This window comes from Bufo gargarizans, chromosome 1 (genome assembly GCF_014858855.1).
Source record: "Bufo gargarizans isolate SCDJY-AF-19 chromosome 1, ASM1485885v1, whole genome shotgun sequence".
Taxonomy (NCBI): domain Eukaryota; kingdom Metazoa; phylum Chordata; class Amphibia; order Anura; family Bufonidae; genus Bufo; species Bufo gargarizans.
In genome coordinates this window covers 417,229,818-417,256,478 of record NC_058080.1, presented here as the reverse complement: position 1 = coordinate 417,256,478, position 26,661 = coordinate 417,229,818, and the positions used below count along the sequence as shown (strand labels likewise).

The following is a 26,661-nucleotide window of genomic DNA, read 5'->3' as shown; positions in this document are numbered from 1 at the left end:
CTCTAGTGCAGGGGGCCAGCAACCTTCCGAACTCCAGCTGCTTATGAAACTACAACTCCCAGCATGCACACTCACTCAGCTGTTCTTTTAATTCCTATAGAGGTGACTGAAGCATTCTGGGAGTTGTAGTTTCTGAACAACTGGAGGTTGCTGCTGATCCCTGTTACCCTGCATGTACATCCCGCCAGGCTGCCACTGCGTCAAAGCCATGTGACTGTAACATATCACGTGACCATGTGACGTCACAAGGCGTTTACGGCGCAGCCGTCGCATAGTCTTCCCATGCCCCGCCTACCGGTGCTTTCCTGCTCCTTCATTGGCTGCATGGGAGAGCCACTTGTTGATCGGGCTAGGTGAAAAGACTGTTTTGGCGGTTTGGCCGGGAAGATGGCGGCCTCCCTCTGTAGAGAAACGGTTTCGGTCTCTCCTGCATGGAGCGGATGCGGGCGGCGGCCGTGATCTTGGGGCTGGGGAGCAGACGTGACTGGATATTGCGGTGGAGCGCACGGGGCAGCGGCTTGTAATCATGCAGTGTGCCCCGCGCCCGCAGGCGTCCTGGCACAAGGAGTACCTGTGGCTGATGCTGCAGGCTCTGGGCTTTGATGCTGGAGCAGAGGCAGCCACTGCTGGCAAGACGCTTCTCCATGTCACCTCTGGGATGTGAGTGGCCCCTCAGTGCTGTGTGGCCCTGCCAGGTTAGCTGTTGTCCTGTTCTCATGCCTTTGTCTCCTTCTTCCCAGGAACATGTTTGACAAGCCCAATAAAGATGCCTTCTACGTGGTGTTCCACTTCCTGTTTGCCAAGCTGGACGCCGGGCGCTGTAAGGAAGTGTTCAGGTAAAGTAATGCCATGAGGTGACGGTACATCCTGGTCAGCCCCACTTCCCAATCCGTCTTGTGGCCTCCGTTCAGTCTCGTGCACACGGCGGTGTGGTGCCGCCCAGCGCCCCTTCGGGTTGGGTTCTGTATGGTGCAGTAGTGCCCTTCGGGTGGACTGCCTCTGTAACTTGGGAATATTATGCCACCCTTTTATTTCTTGCAGGATGTGTAGGCCCATTGCATTCTATGGATGCCATCTTTACAGTTCTGCACTTGTATGTGTCTATCTCCTAAACCCCTTCATGACTGCCGTACCGCTATATACGTGCTATCTGCACACTCCCTGTGCCGATAGCGCTTGTGTATATATACGTTATGGCACCTGTTTAGTCCAAGCGCTACAAATCGCTAGGATTAAGGCTAGGTCTACACTACGACATTTGTCGTGTGACAGGGCGCAACATTTTGTTGCACTAATGTCGCACAACAATTTTTATAATGGCAGTCTATGGTGTCGGACTGCAACATACGACATGCTGCAACGCAACAATCGCTGAAAAATCCATCTCGAATGGATTTTCTGCGACTGTTGCGTCGCAGCATGTTGCAGTGCGACACCATAGACTGCCGTCGTGTAGACCTAGCCTAAAACTTCTGCCACTGTCAGGGACCGTGTACAGTCCAGTGATGTCGGCAAGGACTAATTGGAGTGGTCCCTGCCGACGAAGCTCCAATTGGTTAGTCTGCACAGACTAACCAATCAGATGTCGGCAGTGTAAAAATGCTGTTTTCAGGATCTGATCTGGGCTCTGCAGATCGGAGCCTGAAATCGGGCACTTGCTGCTCCATGCCCTGCTTTGTCTGGGTGCTCCATATGTTCTGGCTGTGTTTATTCCCTGGAGCGTCCCCCTGCTATTTGTGATGGTGGCGGCTCCGTTCCTGCCTCAGTGATGGCTTTCCCTGTATGACTGCGTAGGGATGGCTGTCGGTGACAGTTGGGACCATCCACTGCTCAGCTTCTCCTGCTTTATGACATTCTTCCTGAAGATTGCTCTGCATTTTCATTGCGACAGGTTCTCTTCTAATGGGTAAGTGCCCCTGTGCACTCATTTATATAGCTCCATTGGAAACAAGGTAACTACAAATCCCTGCAGACCTGTGCTTTACCATGGGTGCAGGTTTTCACAAGCTATAGAGCCAGAACACTGTAATGGCTGCGCCTGGTTGCTGCAGCTCTGCTCCCTTTCACTTGTGTGGCACTGCAGTAACGAGGCAGTGTACTTCTGGCACCACAGTTTGGAGGGGCTGTTGGGAGTCTGAGCTTTTCTAATTAAGGCCTTATTCACATTTCATTGTGCTCTCCAAAGACAGTACATGTACCCATTGACTTGGAATGTTTGTCCATACATCAGTAGTTTTCCACTGATCATGAGTCAGTGGAAATAATTAGAATATACACTATTGTGGTCTGGATCCCGGCACTTCTGCCGCTGCATCTCCTCATCACACGGATCAAAACATCCGGTGAGGGGTTGGTGGTGGAGAGGAGGCTGCTGTTGGCTGTCAGCAACCCCCTAGGAGGGGCCCGGTTCAGGGTACTATTGGATAACCCCTTTATTGTATTAGCGGGCTTCCATATGCTATTATATTATGCTCTGTGTCTCTATGGCACAGGCTGTGGTTAGGGCAACACTAGTGTGCCCTAGCGACATGATGACTAAACTTACTCCTGGGGTCCTTTCTGGGTCTACAGAGGGCTTGCCCATCCAGATTAGGTCACTGGGACCCAATCAGCAGATGATACCCTTTGTTCATGCTGTGATCAGATGGTGGTAATCAAGGGTTGAGATTGGAGCCACCTCTAATCCTGGAGGTGGAGTAAATGACTGCTCTAAGAACGGGAGCTGTTAGTTGCAGTTCATTCGTAGAGCAGGAGTGCGCACAGAAGTCATCCGTATCTTCTAAAATGGCAGTGGCTTATCATTCCTTATAGGTATTGCTGGCCTCCGCTAGACAAGAAGAAAGATGCAGAGTTTAGGAAAGCGTCCTGTGAGTGGCTGAAGAGGATTTCTGTAAGTATCTTAAGCAGTCTGTTCTCATCTGGTTTATTTTTTTTTACTATTCCACCCATTGTTTTGTAGAACAATGTTTACTGTGCTTCCTTTCCATAGGAGGATGTGGGTAATGGCTTTCCTCAAGTTGTGGCATCCCTGTTTCTGTCTCCTGGGGGTCCCAAGTTTGTCCAACTCTTGTATCATTTTACAAAATATGTTATGCTTCAGCATATCAGAAGAGATGTCGATGGTGAGTTGTGGTTGTCTGCTGCTGACCAGATCGCCTCTGCACTTGTCTTACTAGCTTTGTATGTGATCTTTAATATTTTTTTTTCTCTATAGATGAAAACCCTTTTATTCCAGCTGCCCTGCAGTGTAGAATTCATGACCCCCAGAAGGCTTTGGCCCGAAATAAAATGGCTCGCAATAAATTCCTACTAACATTACAAAGGGAGAACTTCTTGATCAAAGAGTATCAGAAAAAAGCACAGTTAGTATTACCACCTCTTATTTATGCTTCTAGGATGCAGTGTGTGGCACTCTTTGCTGGCCATTCAGGACAGATAAATGTCTGATTTCAGCCAACCGTCTAATGCAGGGGTGCACAACCTTTTCTGGTTGGGGGCCACATTGTCAGCCTGAAGGAATCCCAAGGGCCGACAATAAAAATTTAAAGGGGTTTTACCAACTGAAATACTGTGTCATAGCGTATTGTACATGCAGTATATACTATAAATGTCTGGTTAAACCTCTGGGATTCCCAACTAATGGGACAATACATGAAAAATACATGTGAGCAGCCACAAGACATAGACATAATATGTCTGTGATCAGATGGTTGGGGGCCGCACAGAATATCAAGGGCCGCATGTGGCCCCCGGGCGCAGGTTGTGCACCCCTGGTCTAATGTGTACGGGGGGCCTCTCAATGCTGCTGCAGTGGCAGTCATAGGGCTGGTTTTAGATAATGGATAACTGCTAAAATAGATAACTTATTATATGATTAAAATATAATGGCTACCCGCCAACAGAACAACACAGGCTAGGTGTGCTGAGCTAGTGGACTGTGTGTGTGTGTGTAATCAGCCACTATTCCCAAAACCATCTCTACTTTAGTTAATTGAATACTGGTTTCAGATAAGTGTAATATAGGTCTGGCCATGTACACACAAGTGTGTTAAAGCCGGCCATCTGATCCCAATGCATATATCTAAACGGCTCCTGAACTCAATAGTTTCCAGACAAATGTGAGTTTCAGATCCAGCACATTTGTATGATGCATTGAAAAGAGGTGAGTATTTCAATCCTCCCCTGTCTAGGCTACAGGTGTAGCTAACATGGGGCTCTAGTATTCTGTTCAGTGCAGTGAATCTCCACAATCGGGTTGTGATTTGCAGCCTTATAGCCAAATTGTTGGGTCCCTTATGCTGGTTCTCTACGCTATAACACCGATTGGCTTTCATATATGGGAAGCACGGTGGCTGTGGTTAGCATTGATGCCTAGCAGCACTGGGGTCCTAGGGTAACATCTGCATGGAGTTTGTATGTTCTCCCTGTGTTTATGTAGGTTTCCTCTCGCACTCCAAGGACATACTGCTAGGGACCTTAGATCGTGAGCCCCATTGGGGACAGTTGGATGCTAATGTCTGTAAAGTGCTTCAGAATATAGTAGCACTATATACAATGAATATAAAGGGCCTTTTAACATTGCCAATAGAAACTAAGGGTGCCGACAAATTATTTGGTACGATCATTCAACCTCTATAGTTTGAATATATGGTGGAATTGTTTGTGCTGCTATAGAAATGGATGTATATGCAAACTCATTTTATCTTTCTATTCCCAAGGTTGCTGGTAAAAGAGATAAGGGACTTGCGCTCTGAATATGCATCATTGCAGACCCAGTTCAGGTATGCTGACTTGTTAAAACAGGCTTTTATACACAACCTCAAGTGTTTAATGTGTTTAATTTCTATACTGTTGAAACCTGGGCCATTTTAAAAGGCCTGCTAGGCTATCTACAGGTAGGACTGAAGGGGCTCTCTGGCAGTTTTTTAACTGACCTATATAATATAATTGCAATACAAAAGTATTGCGTTATATTATGTAACCAAATGTATGGTTATAATACTTCTGGTTCTCCGATGTGTAATTGATACTTTTGTACTGGTTTCAAAAAGATGCCAGGATTTCCAATTATTTTTTATTTTATTCATATTTTTGATTCTGGGCTGCGCAGTCTGGTATCGCAGAACTTGGAGCGCGCTGCTGTCAGTGCGCTCAAAGTTCCCTCAGCAGCACATTGGGAAAAGGGAGCTGTTCTATCCCTCCCCGTGCCGCAGCAGCCAATGAGGGGCAGGGGCACTGCGCCACCAATGAAAGTTAACTACTAGTACAAATACAGAAGGCGGCAGAATCTCATAGCCGGCACCCTGCCTCTGACGGGGCGATGCGATCAGCCGCAGTTAACCCTTCAGGTGCTGCACCTGAGGGGTTAACTGCCGCTGATCGCAGCACCCTGTCAGAGGCAGGATGTCGGCTATGTGATTCTGCCAGCACCCTTTGATTCTTGGTGGCACCCTTTGTATCGCCCGCCCCTCCCCAGTATTAAAAACACTGGAGGTGCACTGTGCCCCCCCCCCCCCCCCCCCTGCACCTATCTGACACTGGTGTATCCTATCAATATGCCACCAATATGTAAGATGAGACAATTCCTTTAACTGGCTATTTTAATTTTTGTTATAAGTAGGAATTACTTTTCTATTTCAGTGCAATACAGAGTGTTCAGTCTGACAAATCCAAGAGAGATATCAAGATAGAAGAAGTAAGTAGTTTTGTTTTCTTCCTGTATGAGGAGTTTAAATGGGGCACCCCAAGTGTGGCGTTTTAGACAACTGTCTTATGCCCTATACCTGGCAGAGGATCTGCTAGAGTTATGAAGAGGCACGGATCCACTGCCTCTTCTAAATGTAAGACCGCTTCCTAGCTGTCTTACATTTAGACCGTTTTCTACACCTAAAACAGGAGTAGAAAAATGGTAAATAAGACGAACCTACCTGCCAGCCCGCTTTCAACCCATGCCCACTTTAGACCTGGCATGATCAGGGCAAAGTCACAGATTGCGGCGTAAAAGACCGTTTGTCACAATCTGCACCAAAAATACTCTTAAAGGGAACCTGTCATCAACTTTATGGTGCCCATACTAACAGCAGTATAAAGTAGAGACAGGTGAGTTGATTTCAGCAGTCTGTTATTTATAAGTTAAAAGTAAGTGGTTGCCGAGAACCAACATCACAATCATTGCAGACTGGGTCTGGAAAAGAGTCACGGCCACCTGAGAAGAGTCCTGGTTATTCATGAATTCCTGCTCTCCTGCCCACCTGCTGATGACTGACAGTCTTCTACCTAGTTTTCTCCCTATCTCTATAGGAGAGAACTGCCAATCATCAGCAGATGGTGAGAGAGCAGGAGATTATGGATGACCATAACTCTTCTCAGGTACATGTGACTTTTCAAGGCCTGTGCTACAATGATTATGATGCTGGTTCTCAGCAACCACTGACTTCTAGCTCATAAGTGACACACTGAACTCAGCATGTCTGTCATTACTTTTCTACTGCCCACAGTGAGGTCAGCATAAAGTTGACGGGTTCCCTTTAATTTAGGCATATTTCTGTTTACTAAATTACCCCCTTTTGAACATGTGCAATTTTATTTTAAGGTCCGGTCTATGTGGAATACTATTATGCACACATTGAAGGCTATGGATGATGAAATGGAGGTTGTCGATTCTGTTGTTGGGGGAGATGTAGATCAGTTCTCTCTGGATGGATCTAATATTACTTTAAACATTCCCAGCGTACTGGTGACTAGAATTGAGAGGGAAATGAACATGGTAGGTATTTTTATTTTACCGATGAGGATGTTTGTGAATATGCAATCGATATATTTAATGGACAATAAACTATTTATTTTTTTGTTTTGTAAACCTCCCGGTTGTCTCCTGCTTGGGGATCTTATGTCATTGTGTAACCATGACTGGTGCAATCTTGCATTGTTGCTTCAAAATTAAAGGGAAACCAGGCACAATGCCTTGGAGGGCTGAATGTAATGATGCCTTTAACTTGGCGATATGTTGCATCATTTTGGAAGATATCTTTTTTAATCCATATGCAGGTGAGCAGGCAAGAGCAATGAGGACTGACCTGAACCACTATGTGCACCTCTGTCAGTCCCTCCCTCTACTTGATAGGTTGTGATGGCTATGCAGGAACTTGGCCCAGTCTATCAAAAGGGGGAGTTGCTTAAAAAGGTTTTTCAGACTCCTGATATTGATGACCTATCCTCGTGATTGGTTATTACCCAGTCTGTGGGATTTGGAATGTCCGCTTTTAAACAATACAAAGCCCATCTCTAGCAAACCTGAGATATAAGCAGCTAAAGCAGTCGTGTAAAGGAGAATAAGGGAGCAGCTGCAGGGTGACTATTAAGAGGCTAATAGAAATGCTTACTGATTTCATGTAATTGCAGGGCTTGTCTCTGGTTAGCTGCATGTGAGGATACACACTGCTCTGGGGTAGTGGGGGGAGGTTATCTGCATTCTGACTGGCCCTGTTAGTTCATGTAAGTGTACATTCACACTAGCGTTATTCTTTTCCGGCATGAAGTTCCGTCCTAGGGGCTCAATACCGGAAAATAACTAATCAGTTTTATCCTAATGCATTCTGAATAGAGAGCAATCTGTTCAGGATTTCTTCAGTTAATTTTTTTTGCCTTTTCAGGACTGAGATAATACCGCAGCATGCGGATCTGGCATTTCAATGCATTTGTCACATACGGATCCGTCTGACAAATGCCATCAGTTTGCATATGTTTTGACGGATCCGGCAGGCAGTTCTGGCGACGGAACTGCCAGCTGGAATCCTCTGTCGCAAGTGTGAAAGTATCTTAAGGAGAGCAGGGGGTTTTGGGAAGTGAGGGAAATACAGTATGGCCTCAAGGACATGGCAAAGATCACACAGGAAATGCAGCAGTGGCCAACTTAGGAAGACTCTGAAATAGAGGCACAGAGAAATGGGGCTGCTAAGGGCCGAATACAGACATCAGAAAGGTAAAATAAAGCTTCATGAATGTCTGCCTTTCAGCATCACATATGTTAGGAATTTCATTTTTGGTAGTGAAATGGCAGTTGCACGTTAAATTACTTTTTCTCCAGAGTAGAGCCACAGATTACTAAGTGAACAGTATGTACATGAGCGTTGTTGAACGTAATCAGAGACCCATTGAAATGAATAGGTCCGGACTCAGTGTGGGTGCTATGCGTTCATGTCGCACATCGCACCCGTGTGGAAAACTCGCTCGTGTGGAAGGGGCAATAGGGGTATGCCTGTCTTTAAGGGGGTTGTGCAGCCTGTTTTGTATTGATGACCTATCCCCAGGATAGGTCATTGGTATCTGATCAGCAGGGGTCTGACACCCGCTGATCAGTTATTAAAGAGGAGCCGACTCTCCATGTGACACTATGCATGGTTTCCTCTGTAGTGGTGACATAGTGTAGATACAAGTACGCTCTCCATTCAAGTGATGAGTCATTATACTTCATTTCTGAGATGAGTAATGAAGAGAGAGAAGCACTTGCATGGAGCGCAGTCTCTTCAAAGAGCTAACTGGTGGTGCTGGTGTCAGACCCCTGCTGAACAGGTATTGATCTAACCTGAGGATAGGTCATCAATACATCTCATGCCAGCCTGTTTGTATGTGCATCTTAATACTGTGAGCTAGAGTTGATTTAAATAGAGGCACGCGGCAGGGCTGTCCATTATCCCCCTTGTTGTTTGATATTTATATCGAACCCCTTGCAATGGCCATCAGGCAGAATGATCAGGTTAAAGGATTTGGTACGTTAGGAGTACAAGACCGTATCTCCTTATATGCGGACGATGTTCTGTGTTTTTTTTATAGATCATACGGAAATTACTCTTCCTAGGATTATCCAAATGGTTAAAGTATTTGGTGAGGTGTCTGGTTTCCTTATAAATTGGGCCAAGACCAGCTTGATGCCATTGGACCCCCTGCCACCTAAAGAGCTTCTTGTGACACAGTTAGACATTGTTGACACTTTCCAATACTTGGGTTTGACTATATCACCTCGGGTTGAAAATTTTGTACAACTTAACTTGATCCCCATAATGGTAAGGACTAGAGCTAAAATAGGGATCTGGCTGAGACTTCCCCTATCCAGAGCTGATCGAGTTTCACTAGTTAAAATGGTGATACTACCACAATTTCTTTATGTGCTCAGGAATACACCTATTTGGATACAAGATAAATATTTCAAACTCATTGAAAGAATAATTAATGACTTAATATGGGGAAGAAAGCGAGTTCGAATAAAGTTGGAATATTTGTATAAATCAGTGGAGTGTGGGGGCTAAATCTCCCTTACTTCAAAGGGTACTTTATTGCAGCCCAGCTATTGATGTGCTACGAATCAGTGCATTGCTGGGGAAATTGGTAACTAGCCATGCCCACAATAATATTTTTACCTTGTTGGAATCTGGTCTAATGAAGAATTGAGTGGCTATAGAGAGACTATAAAAATGCTCCTGAAAACGTGGGCGACAACTAGGACATGGTTGAAGGTTAGGGGTTCACTTACATTTACGCCCCTATGGCATAACTTGTACTTACAAAGGCTGGATGATATTGCAGCCGACACATTTTGGCAGAAGAATAAAATTCTGTATATTTCACAGGTAGTTAAAGATAGAGAAATCAAACCATTTATAGAGATGACACATAATATAAGAAACCTTTCATGGTTTAGGTATTTTCAATTGCGTTCAGCACTATCCAGTTTGGATGATAAACGGGTGTTGGATATAGATAATTCATCTTTTCTGAATGATTGGGTAGGGGGTACACTCTCTAGAATAAAAATATCAAACATATATGTTATTACTTAAGGCACGGTTTAGTGATACACAGTCACCAGGACAAAAAGCGTGGGAGGCGGATTGTCCGAATTTACAATTAGAAGGGTGGGAGAATATTTTTGGGAACTTGGTCTCACTATCCCAGAATTTCAACCATGTTTTAATACAATTCTATATTTGCCACAGATTATATATCACTCCTTTATGGATGAATAAATGTGGTTTAAGAGACACGTCCAACTGCCCCAAATGCGACTCTGTAGGAGCGGGTTTTCTTCATATGATATGGACTTGTCCTGAACTCACAAACTACTGGAATAATATAAATAACTGTATTATGAATAAACTAAAAATACGAATCCCTTTTGAACCACAAGTATTTGTGCTTAATGATTTTTTTCAAATTAAATAATCACAAGTATCAAAAGATCCTCCTGAGCAGGATATTGATGCTGGCTAGAGTCTTGGTCAGTCGGACCTGGTTTGCTCGACACACTCCAGATATAACTACATGGAGAAATCTAATTGCTAAGGTAAAAAATTATGAGAAAATTATCTTTAAACAGAGGGAAGCTGAGGAGAAGTGGATTAAGATATGGGGGGGATGGAGGACTTGATTAGTTGTGTTTAAATCCTTTATTTTTTATTTATAAGGGTCCTTATTTTGACGCACCACAGGTAGGGTGGGGAGGGAGGGAAATGGGGTTGGGGAGAAATTGTATCTTTTTTTTTTTCTACTTTTAATGTTTTGATATATTAATTAATAAAGATAATTAAATAAAAAAAAGAGTAGATTTCTGGTGTATTGTGCACTAGTTTTCTGATGCACATGTTAAATGCATTGAGCCATGGAGGTCCTCTCTGTGTCCTGCCTTTTCAGCCACGTGGCAAGGGTGCTGGAGAAAGCTAATATGTTGCAAACAACCTGCCCTTAGTACCAGACTTTGCTCATGTGGCTGTGTACCTCCCAATAATACAGTCATGTGCATGAGCCCTTACACATACATCACATCCACCATGTACTGTATGTATTTTGTGGTACGCAAAAAAACATTCGCTAAAAATACTGACATCCATGTGCATTCAGTATTTTGCGGAACGGAACAGCTGGCCCCTAATAGAACAGTACTATCCTTGTCCGTAATGTGAATATTTTTTTTTTTTTTTTTCGGAACGGAAATATGGACAAACGGAATGCACACGGAGTAGCTTCATTTTCTTTTGTTGTTGACCCATTGAAGTGAATCGGTCCACCAAAAAAACAGAACAGACACGGAAAGAAAATACGTTTGTGCATGAGCCCTTAACATGATGCTACTACACTGACTAGATCTTGTGTGTCGGCACAGCTTCATTGCTGGACGTGTTCCCCTGTGCACTTGCTGATGCTACTAGCTTATTTAGATTTTATGGTATAAAATACTGTTATACAATTGGCTCAATTTCTCTTAAATGCAGTTGCAGTTGGAAAATGTTTACGAAGCTGGGAAAGTGAATCTTGTAACCATTATACGGCTACTGAATGAAGCCTTAAAAATAGTTAAACAGGAAAATTCCTACAAAGGTGGCAGAGAACTCAGAGTAGATCTCCAGTATCTGTCGGCAAAACTGAAGTTTGAAACTGAAATTCTTCAAAGGCTAAAGCACATGAGGTGAGTTTGTTTGGTAAGTCTTTTGAAATGTTTCTTTTTGCCTGTGGATGGGAGATTGATACACAAGCCGGTCTGAAACTTGCTTGGTTTGTCACAAAATCTCCCTAAAGTAAAATAGCTTTCTGATGACCGGGACGAAATGAGAGAAATCGTAACGGACAGATACGGAGCAGACACTTCTGTGCTTTTTCAGTTACTTGTAAGACTGTTGTATAATCTTTCTTTATTTCAAATATTGCAGGCATAAAATAAAAAGGGAGGATGTTGTATCTGTTAACAAATCAATTGCCGATAAAGAGCGAGACTGGGAGAAGAAATGGAAGAGGATTTTAGGAAAGTGTCCATTCAGCCTTTTTAAAGGATTGAATCCAGTAAGTATTCTATAATTTTTTTTTTTTTTAATATCCTATCGTATTCCTGTTGGGGAAAAAAACACACAACACATGTCAAAGTTCAATCAAGGGATGGGTGAGTATGTGAATTTTTGGTAAAAGGACTGAGAACCAGACATCTACACGTTTTCCTAAGCATTAGGCCTCTTACACACGACCATATGGCTTTTTCAATATCTTGAGGTCCGCAAAAGACGGATCCACGAAAAATACGGATGACATCCATGTGCCTTCCGTTTTTTGCGAAACAGATGGACCCTAAGAATAGTACTCCTTCCTTGTCCGTTATGCGGACAATAATTAGAACATGTCCTATATCTTTGAAGGGAAATACGGAAACGGGAGGCATACGGAGTACTTTTTTTTTTATTTTTTTTTTTATTTTTTATTTTTCCTCCGCAATACAGAACTGATGCGTGGAAAAAAACGCTTATGTACACAGACACATTGAAATGAATGGGTCAGGATTCAGTTTGGGTGCTAGGTGTTCACATCACGCATTGCACCTGTGCGGAAAACTCACTCATGTGAAAGGGGCCTTAATCACACAGTCAGTGATTTCCATCAGTGATTAGGAGCCAAAATCAGGTGTGGGTTTAAACACAGACCAGGTGCAGATCTTTCCCTTATTGCTTTATGGCCCCTTTCGGACGAGCGAGTTCCACTGATTGGACTTGGAGCAGCTCCCAGTGCTGACTGGGTCGTGTAGCATTATATTTATGATGCTATGTAACCCTTACCCTGGGTTCACACCTGAGCGTTTCCCAAACGCGCGTTAAACGCGCGTTTTTAACGCACGTTTCTGACGCGCGTTTTTGTAATAGTAAACGCGCGTCAAAACGCCCCAAAGAAGCTCAAGTACTTGTTTGAGCGTCGGGCGTTTTACAGCGCGTTCGTACGCGCTGTAAAACGCCCAGGTGTGAACCATTCCCATAGGGAAGCATTGGATTTCATGTCTTGAGCGTTTTACAGCGCGTTTGAACGCGCTGTAAAACGCTCAGGTGTGAACCCAGGGTTAGAGGTCTGGAATATATTGGATAAGGCCTCATGCACCGGCCGTGTGCTCCCCCTTATCACGGATGCGGACCCATTCACTTGAATGGGTCTGCAATCCGGAGCTGCGTTTCGGAACTGAGGCACGGAAGCACTAGAGTCCTATGTCCTAGTATCTGTCGGAAAAATTTAAATTTGAAACTTAAATTCTTCAAAGGCTAAGGCCTCATGCATACGACCGTTGTGTTCCGTACCGCAAAATAGGGTTCTGTTCCATGATCCATTTCCGTGTGTCTGCCTTTATTTTTGGAGGACCACCAGACATAAAGGAATGTAAAAAAAAGTCTAAGACAGGTTTGCCATGCAAATGATAGGAAAAAAACTGACGTGGATGACAATCTTGTGTGCCTCCGCATTTTTTAGCGGTCCCATTGACTTGAATTTTTGACTGACTGGAATCACGGGCGCGGATAGCAAATGGTGCATTAGCCAAGTTTTCAACGGACCCATTGAAAATCAATGGGTCCGCAGAAAAACGGCGCAACTGACACGGAATAAAACGGTCGTGTGCATGAGGCCTAAAGCACGTGAGGTGAGTTTGTTTGGTAAGTCTTTTGAAATGTTTCTTTTTGCTTGTGTATGGGAGATTGATACACAAGCCAGTCTGAAACTTGCTTGGTTTGTCACAAAATCTCCCTAAAGTAAAATGGCTTTCTGATGACCGGGACGAAATGAGAGAAATCGTAACGGACAGATACGGAGCAGACACTTCTGTGCTTTTTCAGTTACTTGTAAGACTGTTGTATAATCTTACTTGATTACTTAAAATATTGTAGGGACCTTTCTGAGCAGATCTCAGTGTGGAGAAACTTTTAAACCTAGTGATGTGATCTGTAGGTGCTCTGCCCTCAGCCTGCTGTCTAGTCGGGGCAGTGCTCAGAATATTCAGCAACCAATAAACATTTTCCCTTCTATGTATATATGACCCAATATCAAAACAATTGGAACCAATAATAGAGAATATATGGATCAAAGTTTAAAAAATCTGCAATTCCACCATTCAATATATATTCAAATCATCATTTTTATTAAAAATTTCATAATTACAAAAATCTGGCTTCACATAATTAAGAACATTTAAAATCTCGGGTTTCAGGTGTATGGTAACATTAATTCATCTATATAAAGTGCAAAGATATATATCCATGAGGTAGTATAGACAGTGCATATATATGGTTATTACTGACCACAGTATAGGAATATCAGAGTATCAATATTGCTGCTACTAATGTTCAAAAAATACCAGGCTATACCAAAATACCATATAAAGTTAGCATAATGCACTGCATACTGACCCAAATGTAAACCACACCACCGCCAGACCGTACCCCAGAATATTCAGCCCTGCCCCCTGATGCTCAAACTGCTCATTTGCATATGAAAAAACCCGCTGATATCTCTGTAGCTGTTTACCTATACAGACAAAAGAAGGGTATAGTTTTAATCGGCATGATGAGCTCTATCAGGCAGTATGTCTGGTTTAATGGGGGTTGATCCTGGTGACAGAGCCTGTTTAAAACCATCCTATTTAGGCCTCATGCACACGACCGTTTTTTTTTTTAAGGTCCGCAAAAACGGGGTCTGTAGGTCCGTGATTCGTGACCGTTTTTTCGTCCGTGGGTCTTTGTTTTTTGGAGGATCCACGGACATGAAAAATGAAGAAAAAATAAAAATCTAAGTCAAGTTTGCCATTGAAATGATAGGAAAAAACGGACACGGATCACGGACACGGATGACAATCTTGTGTGCATCCGTGATTTTTCACGGACATATTGACTTGAATGGGTCCGTGAACCGTTGGCCGTGAAAAAAATAGGACAGGTCATATTTTTTTCACGGCCAGGAAACACTGATCACGGATGCGGCTGCCAAACGGTGCATTTTCCTTTTTTTTTTTTTTTTTTTTTTTTTTTTTTTTTTTTTTTTTTTTTTTTCACGGACCCATTAAAAGTCAATGGGTCCGTGAAAAAAAAACGGAAAATGGCACAACGGTCGTGTGCATGAGGCCTTATCCTGTGATAGTAGCTGCTCTTAGTCTGTGCCCTGAAATGCTGTCCTCAACACAAGGAAACTAACCTTTTTAAATTTAAGGGGTTGTCACTACAGCAAATTACACTTGTTATGTAGGGCAAGTTAAAACAAGCACTTACTAATGTACTGTAATTGTCCATATTGCCTCCTTTGCTGGCTGGATTCATTTTTCCATAACATTATACACTGCTCGTTTCCATGGTTACAGCAACCGCTGCAACACAGATACGAGGTAGTCGAGACAGGAGCTGTTTGTCATGCATGCCTGTGCATGTTTCCACAGTTCGAGGCCAGTGTTTTTTTCCCCCCACCCAGAAGCTTGACTTTACTGTTCACGGAATATAGTTATATTGTGGTCACTGTTGCCATTTGTGAAACGCTTGTTGTTCGAGCTCTGACTTCTTTTTTCCTTTCCATGGTAAATCAACAGCCTATTTATTCTTTTCCAGATTCTTGAACTTCAACCACCTTTGGCTCCTCTTTCATTTGATCCTGCAGCAGATGATGCTTTAAGAAACAGCGTTTTTAGTCAATATCCAGTCTCTCTTCCAGGTGAGAAATCTCAAAGCAGAAATAAAGGGGTATTCCCATCTGAGACAATGGGGGGCATATCAGTAGGATATGCCCCTATTGTCTGATAGGTGCAGGTCCCAGATGTTGAGCCTCTGGGTCAGCCACCACCAAGTGCTCTCCCCGTAGTAGTGAATGGGAGCTCCCTATGCGGTGGCCCCATAGAAATGAATGGAGGGCGGCTGTGCATGCGCAGTTCGCCCTCCACCACCTTTTCCCCCACTCCGTTCTCGATGTAGGTGCGGGTCCCAGAGATGGGATAATGCCCCAATAATTTTTCTTTTTTTCTTTTTTTTTTTCTAATATACTTTTATTAATTGTTTCCCCTCCCTAAACCACAGCATTCCCTGTGCGCTTAACTGACATTTTTGTACACAGTTCAGCGGTGTACGCCGTACGGGCTGTAGACACCTCATGAATGAGGCTGCGAGTATGGGCAGGAGCACATATTGCTGCTCCTGCCCATGTTCCCTGGAGGTTTACTAACGCCTGCATAGCACATGGGTACCCTGTGCCCATGTGCAGTCCTAGTATTAGCAAAGTGGGCTTCTACCTACTAAGCTAAGGGCTGACATGCAGGATGCTTAGTGACGCAAGCAGGAGTGTGCTCAGCTAATCCTGGCATAGTACAGGGTACCCATGTGCTATGTCAGGAGTTATTAATCCTCCGAGGAGCACAGGCAGGAGCAGCAATATGCTCTCCTGCCCGTACTCGCAGTGCTACAGCCTGTGCTCCATACACCGCTGAGCAGCGGTGTACAGACAAGTCAGTTTTAAGCCCACGGGGAATGCTGAGCTTTAGGGAGGGGAAACTGTAATTAAAAAAAAAGCCATTAATAAAGTATAGAAAAACTATTAGGGACATCTTATTAAAAAAAAAAAAATTTACTCAAAGGTTTAGTTACTCTTTAAAGATATTTTAGCGTTCAAATAAAGACGGATCTTAAAGAAATTTCCAACATTATCACTCCAACTGGGTTTGGGGGCTGCGGCCCCCCCCTTTCCCTGGGTTCCTTAAACTGACGTCTCGACATATTTAAAGGTGCACTAAACTTTTCAAATGTGATACTGTTTCATAACTTTTCTGCATATAGCAATGCAGACTCAAGAAAAACTGATGCAAGAAATGGTCTGTCCTGATGATGAACCTTTACCTTTAGCATTTGAATAATCAAGTGGTTGTTCAACCTTCAGGGTCCTTTTTGGCAGCACCCCTTCCTCCCCGAAACGTGCTGGAGAGCAGATATGCAGGATTCTGCTCACCATCATCCAGTTTGATGGGGGTCACCTGTGCTGATGCAGCCATTGACTGTAGCTTTTTTTTTTTTTTTTGAGCAATTGGTACATATCACTATTTTCCCTGCTCCATACTTGCACAACCTGCATAATCAGGAAGGCTATTTGTCAGAAGACTTGGTGTCCTTTCACACTAGCGTTATTCTTTTACGGCATAGAGTTCCGTCAAAAGGGCTCTATGCCGGAAAAGAACTGATCAGGCATATCCCAATGCATTCTAAATGGATAGAAATCCATTCAGTTTGCCTTCCGTTCAGGCGTTTCGGCCGGACATAATACCGCAGCATGCTGCGGTGTCAACTGTCCAAAATGCCTGATCAGTCCCATTGACTTGCATTGGTTCCGGCATTGCAAAACAACTGAAGGATGGATCCGTTCTTGCAATGCATTTGTTGACTGATCCGTACCCGGATCTGTCTACAAATGCTGTCAGTTATCACACTGATCGGCTGATCCGACAGCCAGCTCCGACGGAACTGCCTGCCGGATCACTAAGTTTAGTGTGAAAGTATCCTTGTCCATGCTGCACAGTGTGTGGTTAAGATTTTGCAGAAGCGGTTGCATCAATGTTTCAGTCTTTTTTTATTTATGTGTTTGTTTTTTTGTTTTGTGAATGAATTCTGCTGGTTGCCTGACCTACTAATGCATTATTTTTGTGTATACTGTTTTTATCAGAATTATCAAATACTGATTCTAGTGTTAAGAGCAAGGAACCCAGTGATTCCTTCTTGAGTTTCATGGATATTGCTTTATTCACACCTGCTGGAAGGTATGTATTCCTGAAGTCTCCTTCAATTTCAAATTGCCCTTTCAAGTTCACTGGAAGGAAAGCTATAGTTTTAGCTGCAGATTTTGATTTAAACCATAGTGCATGTAATATTGCAGCTTCTCTTGGGAGCACAGGCAGTACGTACACAACCTATTTATGTATGTAAAGCACTTCAGTGTTCCATGTTGTGATGCAACTGATGTCCTGCTGTTCCAGAAGTCTGCCAACATGAATGTACACGGAGGCCTTCGTGTTCCTTTTAGATCGCATTAAACTTTTGAACAGGCCCCACTGATTTGAAAGGAGTTGTCTCACTTCAAAATTGCATTTATCATGTAGGGAAAGTTAATACAAGGCAGTTACTAATGTATTGTGATTGTGCATATTACTTCCTTTTCTGGTTTGATTCCTTTTTCCATTACATTATACACTGCTTGTTTCCAGTTTTACATTTCCTATGCGCACTTCTAGTTCCTGGCCACCAGAGGCTATACGGCCACTGCTGCTGGATTGTAGGGTGGTTGTATAATGTCATGAAAAGGGGTAATGTGGATAATCGTAATACATTAGTAAGTGCCTTGGTATGAACTTATTGTACATGTTAAATGGAATCTGTTGAAGCAAGACCGCTCCTTCCAGCTTCATGGCTGTACTATGTTTATTAAGAAATGTTGTAATGTTTGAATAACTATTTTTCCTCTCCTTAAGGAAATCTCTACTATTTAAGAACAAAATGTCTCCCAGTATTCGTAGAATGTCTCTAAATGAAAAGGTTAGTGGGGGGGGGGGGGAAAAAACCTGGGTTTTTCTTGGTCATTTAACACTGATTGGATTTCTTTTCTATACTGCATATGTACTTCTAATTCACCCAGTGAGTAAAGTAAAGAAGTATAAATACAGTATCTGGAAGACAGGTATTTATCATTTAACTGACAATTAAAGGTAATCAGAAATGTTTGACAGGAAAGTGACTACCTCCTAATCCATTGTGGATGCTACAAATGAAACAACCAACCTCAGTTCTTGCTGCTTAACCCCTTAGATTTCATGATCAGTGCCGATTTTGCACTTGGGATAGTGAATGCATCACATTCACTGAGAACTTTTGTGACATTGGTCAGTGTACTTGAAGTCCTGTTGCCACAAAATGCAGTGCAGTTTGCTGACAGCATGTTATAGAGCAGGAGAAGCTGAGCAGATTGGATAGATTTAGTAACACTTGTAATTTATAGGCCCCTTTCACGTGGGCGAGTATCCCGCGTGAGTTGAATGCATTGCACCCGCACTGAATCCGAGACCCATTCATTTATATGGGGCTGTTCACATGAGCAGTTTTTTTTTTTTTTTTTCTTGTGTTCCATGAAAATCGCAGCATGCTCTATATTGTGCATTTTTCACGTAACGCAGGCCCCATAGAAATGAATGGGGTTGCGTGAAAATCGCAAGCAAGTGCGGATGCGGTGCGATTATTTTTTTTTTTTCTTCACGCACGGTTGCTAGGAGACCCGATCATTATTTTCCCTTATAACATGCTTATAAGGGAAAATAATGGCATTGTGAATACAGAATGCATAGTAAAATAGTGCTGGAGGGGTTAAAAAATAAAAATTTCACTCCCCTTAATCCACTTGATCGCGCAGCCGGCATCTCCTTCTGTCTTCATCTTAGCTGTGTGCAGTAACAGGACCTGTGGTGACGTCACTCCGGTCATCACATGATCTTTTACCATGGTAATGGATCATGTGATGACCGGAGTGACGTCACCACAGGTCCTGTTACTGCACACAGCTAAGATGAAGACAGAAGGAGATGCCAGCTGCGCGATCAAGTGGATTAAGGGGAGTTTAAATTTTTTTTAACCCCTCCAGCTCTATTTTACTATGCATTCTGTATTCAGAATTCTATTTTCCCTTATAACCATGTTATAAGGGAAAATAATAGTCTACAGAACACCGATCCCAAGCCTGAACTTCTGTGAAGAAGTTTGGGTACCAAACATGCGTGATTTTTCTCACGTGAGTGCAAAACGCATTACAATGTTTTGTACTAGCGTGGAAAAATCGCGCGTGTTCCCACAACGCCCATGTGAAACCAGCCATAGGGCTCATGCACACGGCCGTGAGCGGTCCATGGAACCACGGGCTGGATTCCTGCTGAGAGCAGGAGCGCACGGTGTCATTGGTTGCTATGACTCCGTGCGCTCCCTGCTGCCGCCACAATACAGTAGTGCACTGGTATGATCAATACAAGTGTATTACTGTACTGTGGCAGCAGCAGGGAGCGCACAGCGTCATAGCAACCAATGACACCGTGCGCTCCTGCTCTCAGCAGGAATCCAGCCCGTGGTTCCATGGACTGCTCACGGCCATGTGTATTCGGCCACACAGTTATGGTAAATCTGTTTTTTCGGACTTCGTTGTTCACTTCGGAGGTGTTATCACTGATGCCATTCTGTGTAAGTGTATACATAGATGTCAGTCACTGATAGTTGTACACAGGGAGGTGTTACCAGTGATGGCATTCTGTGTAAGTGTGTATAAATGGATGTCAGTCACTGATAGCTGTACTTAGGCGCTGACTTAAATTCAGAAAAAGCAGAGGTATAAACTTATGAACTTTACCAAATCTTTTCCCACAACTATGTATCAATCTGCTCAGCTCCTCCTGCTTTAAAACATACTGCCTGTATTGGATTTTGTGGTGAAAGGCTCTTTGAATGTACTGACACTATGATGTATACATAACAATAGTATGTACGAATTGTATTTCGACAGGAATTTCGAACACCTACCTCTAATGGAAAAGAGAGTTTTATGCAAAGATCTAACTCTTCAGTGAAGAGGAGGTCTGACACCAGCTGGAGAACTCCTCCTTCAAGCAGCTTACTGCATCACACCCCAACACCATGTAAACAGGATGCTAGGAGTACAGCACGTTTACAGCTTGCGCAACAGGTTTAAAAAAAAAAACGTATTTTCTTAAAGTTGCATGTCCTAGCATAGTTGTCTGTGCATCTTATAGGGCGAAAAATATGGTAGTTATTTAAATCATATTTGTGGCCTGTATGTTTACAGTACAGAACCCTCATGCAGCATTTTTTAAGTTGAGTTTGTAATCAATTAGTCTCTGGCGATTTTGTGTGTGGGGGGGGGGGGGGGGGGTGCTTTTTAATTTTTATTTTTTTTTTATAAATCTGCCTTTCCACTTTTTTTATAGTATTGCGGCACCTTAGTGACCTCCCTCACATTTCCCTTTTATCTAGGTTGCGGATTACATAGTTAACGAATCACCAAAGTCTGTGAGCCGAGGAATGGAGCTCGATGATTTAATTGGCATGCTATCTTCAGATCCTTTCTTTTCTAGAAAGGAAATTCCTAGGACCCCAGAAAACTTGAGTAAGTTCATTACTATGAGTAATACGAAAGACACTGCAGCATTAATTCCGATGTTTTGGGCTTCTGGGTCTTAATTCTTTTTGGTGCACCCTTAACTTCCTTTCTGCACATGGCAGACTTGCAACTAATTACATTCACTGGACTGGAGCAGTTAGGATCACTTAGTTTGTCTAGGACAGTGTAGGCAAGAGTAAAAGCTAAAGCAGTATGACTCCAAGGAGGATGGGAATGGTAGTAAAGCGAATGTAGACTCTCGATGGAATGATCCAGGATTCTTTGCGCTGCATGTCACCAAATGACGTATGTACAGTGCTAGCCTACAAAAATATAAAGTCCATCACACCCCTGCAGCCTCCCCGATCGGTGCTACATATACACAGGTTTACACTATACATGGCGCTACATATGCACCTACTTTCTATGAAATGCCTTGACGGAGTCAATCTGTCTCTGCTTCTACTGCTGTAGGATGGTGAGACAAGGAACAGGTCTGCTGCCCTTAGAGAAGAGCCAGCTTATGATGCCAGTGATCCTAGGGCAGGAGAAGGATGATTATCTGCTGGACAGTCCACTTTTGTTTGCTGTGCACATCAGTAGCAGCCAGTGAAGAAGGGTCAGGTCACACAGGTGGCATTGTGGGTATTTCCATGCACATACACCGAGTGCTCACATTATACAAGGTCGCACCAGGTGATAACTCCCTTCAGCAAGAAAGAAGTGGCGCTGCGTACATGGGAAAGCTCTGTCCTTCCTGCTGCCTTAGCTGCTGTGCTCTCCTCTGACTACGCTGCCACATGCAGCCGCTGATGAGAACATGGCTTATGCAGGTAGTGCGGAAAACAGACAATCTCTGTATTGAACTGGGCATTAAAGTATTAAGACTTTGATACCCAGTGCAATACTAGTACTAACAAGCCCAAAACTGGTCAGACCATTCATGGCCAAGCACTGAAATCGATGTAAACTGGCTGATCTGTTGATGTGCACTTGGCAGCTGAAGGCATTTGTTGGTCCTATGTTCATATGCCGCATTACTGAGAAAAAAAAGTTTTAATATATGCAAATGAGTCTGTAGCATGAATGGGGTGTTGCCACTATCTCTAACAGCCTCTCCCGTTTTATGTGACCGCGCCTGACCCTGCCATGATCGATATGGAATGTCAGGATCTGTTCAGTGAATAACTGATGGTTTTGCATGCAAGTTGAAACGTGTGTGTCCCCCTTCCGTATCTCACACAGCTCCATTCATTTCTATGGGTCAAGAGCGGTGTGAAACTGGGCAATCCAGATTATGCTTCAAACTTTGATCAGTGAATGCTTGTCACATACCCATAGAAACAAATGGGTCGGGATGCTGTTAGTAAAACTTGTGCTTGTGTGAAATTATTCTTATGTTTTAACCGTTTTCAGTTTCAGATATTCGTACATGTTGGAGAAAAGCTATCCAAACTGAAGAATTTTCTGCTGTGTCTAATCCATTGGAAGTTCCATGTATGGATTCCCTGGCTGAACCAGAACCTGGACACTGCAGTCAGATAGACCTAAGCATGGCTTGCTTCTTGTCTACCTCTCACTTGTCTGAGCAGAATGATTCTCCAGATGCACGAGCTCCCACAAGCACTTTGGATCCTTCATCGCTCCAGGAGGCACTTCTGAGTCAGAGAACTTCACTGCAGCCAGAAAAGGTTAACTTCTTAAAGGAATGTGAGAACTCAAGCATTGTTTCTCCATTTGTAGAAAAGAACCAGACCTATATATTGGAAAACCAGTCACCTGGTGACATAATGGGCAACACAATGCTTCTGTCGTCTCTTTGCCACGATAATGCTTCTGCTCACACCACCCTGTCCTGGAATTCTTCAAACGTGGTAGATTATAGCAATCGTTCAGACAGTCATGAGGTGATCCAGTTTGGTATACTGCATGAAACCCTTCCAGAAGGAGCCTGTAACTTAAGTCTTAACAGTACAACTAGCCTAGAGACTCCAGAAGCAAACAAGAATGTGGCCAGAGGTGAGCAACTTCTGCACAATACGGACTACAGCTGGAAGAGTACAGAGCGTAAAATGGATCTGGACTCTATACGCGTTCGTTATGAAGCTCTTAAAAGAACTTTTTACACCTCTTTAACAGAGGGTGAGAATGCTCAAGGACAGACTTCTTTAACAAGGGTTGGGAAACAGAAATCAGAATCTAGCTTGCCAACAGACTCTGTGAAGGTGTTTAGTCCTTTAGACAAAGTTTTGTCCTTGGATTCAGAGTGTTTAATGACCCCTTCACCAAAAGGTCGAAAGCTCTCTCTTCCACAGCTAATCTCTTTTTCTCCCGCTGAAGACTTTGTAAGGTGCACTGAAGACATGTCAGATGTGTTTGATTCGCACGGTGAGTTTACTTTACACTTTCTTTAGGGTTATTAATGTACTAGTTTAACTTTCACTTTAAAAGAGTTAAAATGGCTGCCTGGAGGAGGTGCAGCAAATCTACTAAAAATTTGAGAGAAAAAAATTCACCTATTTCCATTTATACAGAAGAATGTTCTTACTGTCACATAGGCTCTTTTCAGACCCTCTTCTGCAGCATTGGCACAGTTGACATTAACCCTTCGGATACCAGAGGTTTTTTCGTTTAGATTTTTTTCCTCCCCCATCTTCCTTGAGCCATAACTTTATTTTTATTTTCCATGCTCATAGCTGTATGAGGGCTTATTTGTTGCGGGACAAGTTGTACTTTCTATTGCCACTATTTAATATGGCATACAATGTAGTGGGAAGTGGTGGGGAAAAATTCTGCATGTCCCGGGCGTCGGGTGATACGATTTCCACACCCCTGTCTAACCTGTGGGATGAACGTTGCAGATAACAAAAAAATAAACTCTGCCAAAACAGCTAGCTATTTTTTATTTAAATTTTTTTTTGTTACCTTGCCTCACAAAAAGTCTAATATAGAGCAACCAAAAATCTTATGTACCCTAAAATAGAACCAACAAAACTGCCACCTTATGGTCTCATGCACATGACGTTTCTCAGACAAGAATAGGCATTTCTACAATAGGCCTTCCCTTCCGCAAATTGCGGAAGGCACACGGGCAGCTTCTGTGTTTTTTTTTTTGTTTTTTTTTGGCAGACCACAAAAAAAACGATGGTTGTGTGCATCAGGCCTATCTTGTAGTTTCTACTCTAGGGGGTCTTCAAATGTGACATGGCAGCTTAAAATTATCCCAGTGAAATCTGCCTTCCAAAAACCATATGGCATTCCTTTCCTTCTATGGGGTGTTTCTGTAAACTACAGAATCTGGGTAATATAAATATTGTTTTGTTTGGCAGTTAACCCTTTCGTAGTGTAAAAAATTAAAATCTGCCCAAAAAGTTTAATTCTTAAATTTCTTCATTTCCCTTTTAATTCTTGTGGAACACCTAAAGGGTTAACAAAGTTTGTAAAATCCGTTTTTGTAATACCTTGAGGGGTGTAGTTTCTAAGGTGTGTGTGTTATATTTTTTTTTTTTTTTATGAAAAAAAATATATAAAAAAATAGTGGCAAAACTGAGTCAATATCATGAATTACAATGTGACGAGAAAACAATCTCAGAATGGCTTGGTTAAGTAAAAGTTTTAACGTTATTACCACATAGTAGATTTGCAAAATTAGACTGCATCATGAAAGTGAAAAATGGCTGTGTCCTAAAGGGGTTAATAGTTCGGGTGTTTTCTGACATGGTGATGATACCCGTAAGGTTTTTTTTTTTTTTTTTTTTTTTTTTTCCCCCCCCTACATTTTGTGGAATTTATTTATGGCATTCACTGTGTGGTAAAAAAAACACACGGTACCGTAACTATTATGTGGGACACTACAATGATCTGCAGGCTGTCTGCTCTGCAACTGCTCTCCACCAGATTGAAGGGGAGAGGGCTGGCTGCTTATGTCAGGTTTGGTAGCAGAGATGTGGGCTTTGTATTGTTTGAAAGCTGGCATTCCAAATAATACCAGAGCTGTCTTTCAAGGAATACAAGAATGTCAGCATTATATTCACTACATGTGAAGATATCACTTTTAGAATTCGGGATCAGTGAATGCAGCTTGAAGTAAAAGCAGGTTTTACTGTGATAATTCCCAACTCAATTTCTAACAGTGGTATCTCCTGCTTATCTTGGGCTAATGCTGTCATTTTGGTCTTGTATGAAAGCAGACCCTTTTATAACAATGGGGTTTATTGTCCACTAGTGGTGTCTTTAGTGATTTCTATTCTAAACCAAGATATAATTGCACTTTGCTTTGTTTCTTTTGCACCTGCTTTGTAATGTAATTATTTCTCCCCTCTGCTTGTCATTTAGGAGTTGAAGCTTTGAGTGAGACCTTTGACTTCACAAAGCCAGCAATAGACCTTCAGAAATGTACAGAAGAAGGTGTGGGGCAACTAATAAAACTGTAGCAGCATCATAAGTGGAATGGACACTAAATGTGACAGTCGGAGCAGTGTCACACATCAGCCAGGTGTTAGAACAGAAGGCCAACTTACTGTAGAAAACTCTGTAGAACACTTAACAAGTGACTTGTTTTCTATATTATCCTGTGATTATCATTACAGCTCTGTTTTTGTTATTTGGTAACCGAACCATGAAGTTGGATTCAGAAGCACTTTTTGGGCTATTCATGCCATCATAATTTATTTGCACTTAACGTATTTTATATATGGAAAATTATAAATGTCCTAAATGCTCAACCCTATGTATTTCTGACAAACTAATGGCTTTTTGCTAGGGCAACATCTCTTCAAACTAAACGTTAGTTTAAGCCTAACACATTTATTTTTCTTCTAAAAACTGCATGTGCTGAATTGAAGTCAACCATTAAGTTGTGTGGGACATGCTATTTCTAATTTTATAGGCTGGACACCATCTATAAGAGTTTAGCTGCACTGCTGACACTGGTGGACCATGTTCTGCTTCCGTAATGCAGTGACTTGGTGAAGCCTTGTATTAATAATCTTTCCCATTAGAAAAAATACCTGAATTATAATTTAAAGGGGTGCTTTTTGTGGTGGGTGGGTGTGTTTTGTTTTTCTTCCACAGGTTAGAATAAAAAAAAATTAAAAAAAATGTGGTTAATACTTGCCTATCCCTTACTCTGCTTCTACCTAAATCTTGACCAGATGTGTGCGCATTTCTTGTTCAGCTGCGTTTATTATGTAGATGGGGGAAAAAAAAAGCAGGCACATATTTGGTTAGGTCTCAGCAGGAAGAGCCCACAGCAGCATTGGCAGAGCAAGGGATTGACAAGCATTAACCATTGTTCTACAGGTTAGAAGAAAGGGAAGCAGTTCTTATAAATAAACACACACGCAGCACCACTTTAATTAAAGGAGTTGTCCCACAAAAATAGTCTGCAGTTTTCAAACACCTGGCTCTAAATACTTTTGTAGCTGCATTTAATTAAAAGATTACTATAGCTAGTGAGCTATTGAATAAAATGTTTGTGTAGCAGCTTTATTTCTTTTTCTTATTTCTCTCTCGGCATCTCTGAAGTGGACACACATGCTTAATTCTATCCTGCCTACTGAGCTGTAACCGAGGCAGAGAGCTTCAGCAGAAAAGACACATACCCTAATCTGCCAATTTGATATACATCTAGCAGAGCAATGAATGGGGAGATCTCTGGATCCATGGGAGGTACAGGGCTGGTTCTAGCTTTGTTAGGAAAGC

At 42.6% G+C, this 26,661-nt stretch overlaps 1 protein-coding gene and 2 non-coding genes across 3 annotated transcripts; all 3 read left to right on the top strand.

Moving 5' to 3' along the window:
- The first annotated feature begins 318 nt into the window (after positions 1-318).
- Positions 319-26,445, top strand: HAUS6 (HAUS augmin like complex subunit 6). The gene is made up of 17 exons (XM_044271602.1): positions 319-660; positions 741-836; positions 2,812-2,890; positions 2,990-3,122; positions 3,215-3,362; positions 4,719-4,781; positions 5,641-5,695; positions 6,593-6,766; positions 11,265-11,458; positions 11,700-11,829; positions 15,384-15,486; positions 17,476-17,569; positions 18,278-18,341; positions 20,344-20,523; positions 20,832-20,964; positions 22,375-23,346; positions 25,294-26,445. The coding sequence occupies exons 1-17, from the start codon at positions 527-529 to the stop codon at positions 25,389-25,391; spliced, it is 2,850 nt and encodes a 949-aa protein (XP_044127537.1). The 5' UTR covers positions 319-526; the 3' UTR covers positions 25,392-26,445.
- LOC122925284 lies at positions 11,507-11,637 on the top strand. Its single transcript, XR_006387596.1, has one exon.
- On the top strand, positions 13,484-13,614 carry LOC122925282. Its single transcript, XR_006387595.1, has one exon.
- Positions 26,446-26,661: the final 216 nt, after the last annotated feature.

What these genes read in the sequence shown, in the direction of transcription:
- HAUS6 (XM_044271602.1), top strand. Translation starts at nt 527, where the DNA reads ATGCAGTGTGCCCCGCGCCCGCAGGCGTCCTGGCACAAGGAGTACCTG. An exon ending in TATCAGAAGAGATGTCGATG is followed by an intron (nt 3,123 to 3,214) that starts GTGAGTTGTGGT and finishes TTTTCTCTATAG; the next exon opens with ATGAAAACCCTTTTATTCCA. An exon ending in TCATTGCAGACCCAGTTCAG is followed by an intron (nt 4,782 to 5,640) that starts GTATGCTGACTT and finishes TTTCTATTTCAG; the next exon opens with TGCAATACAGAGTGTTCAGT.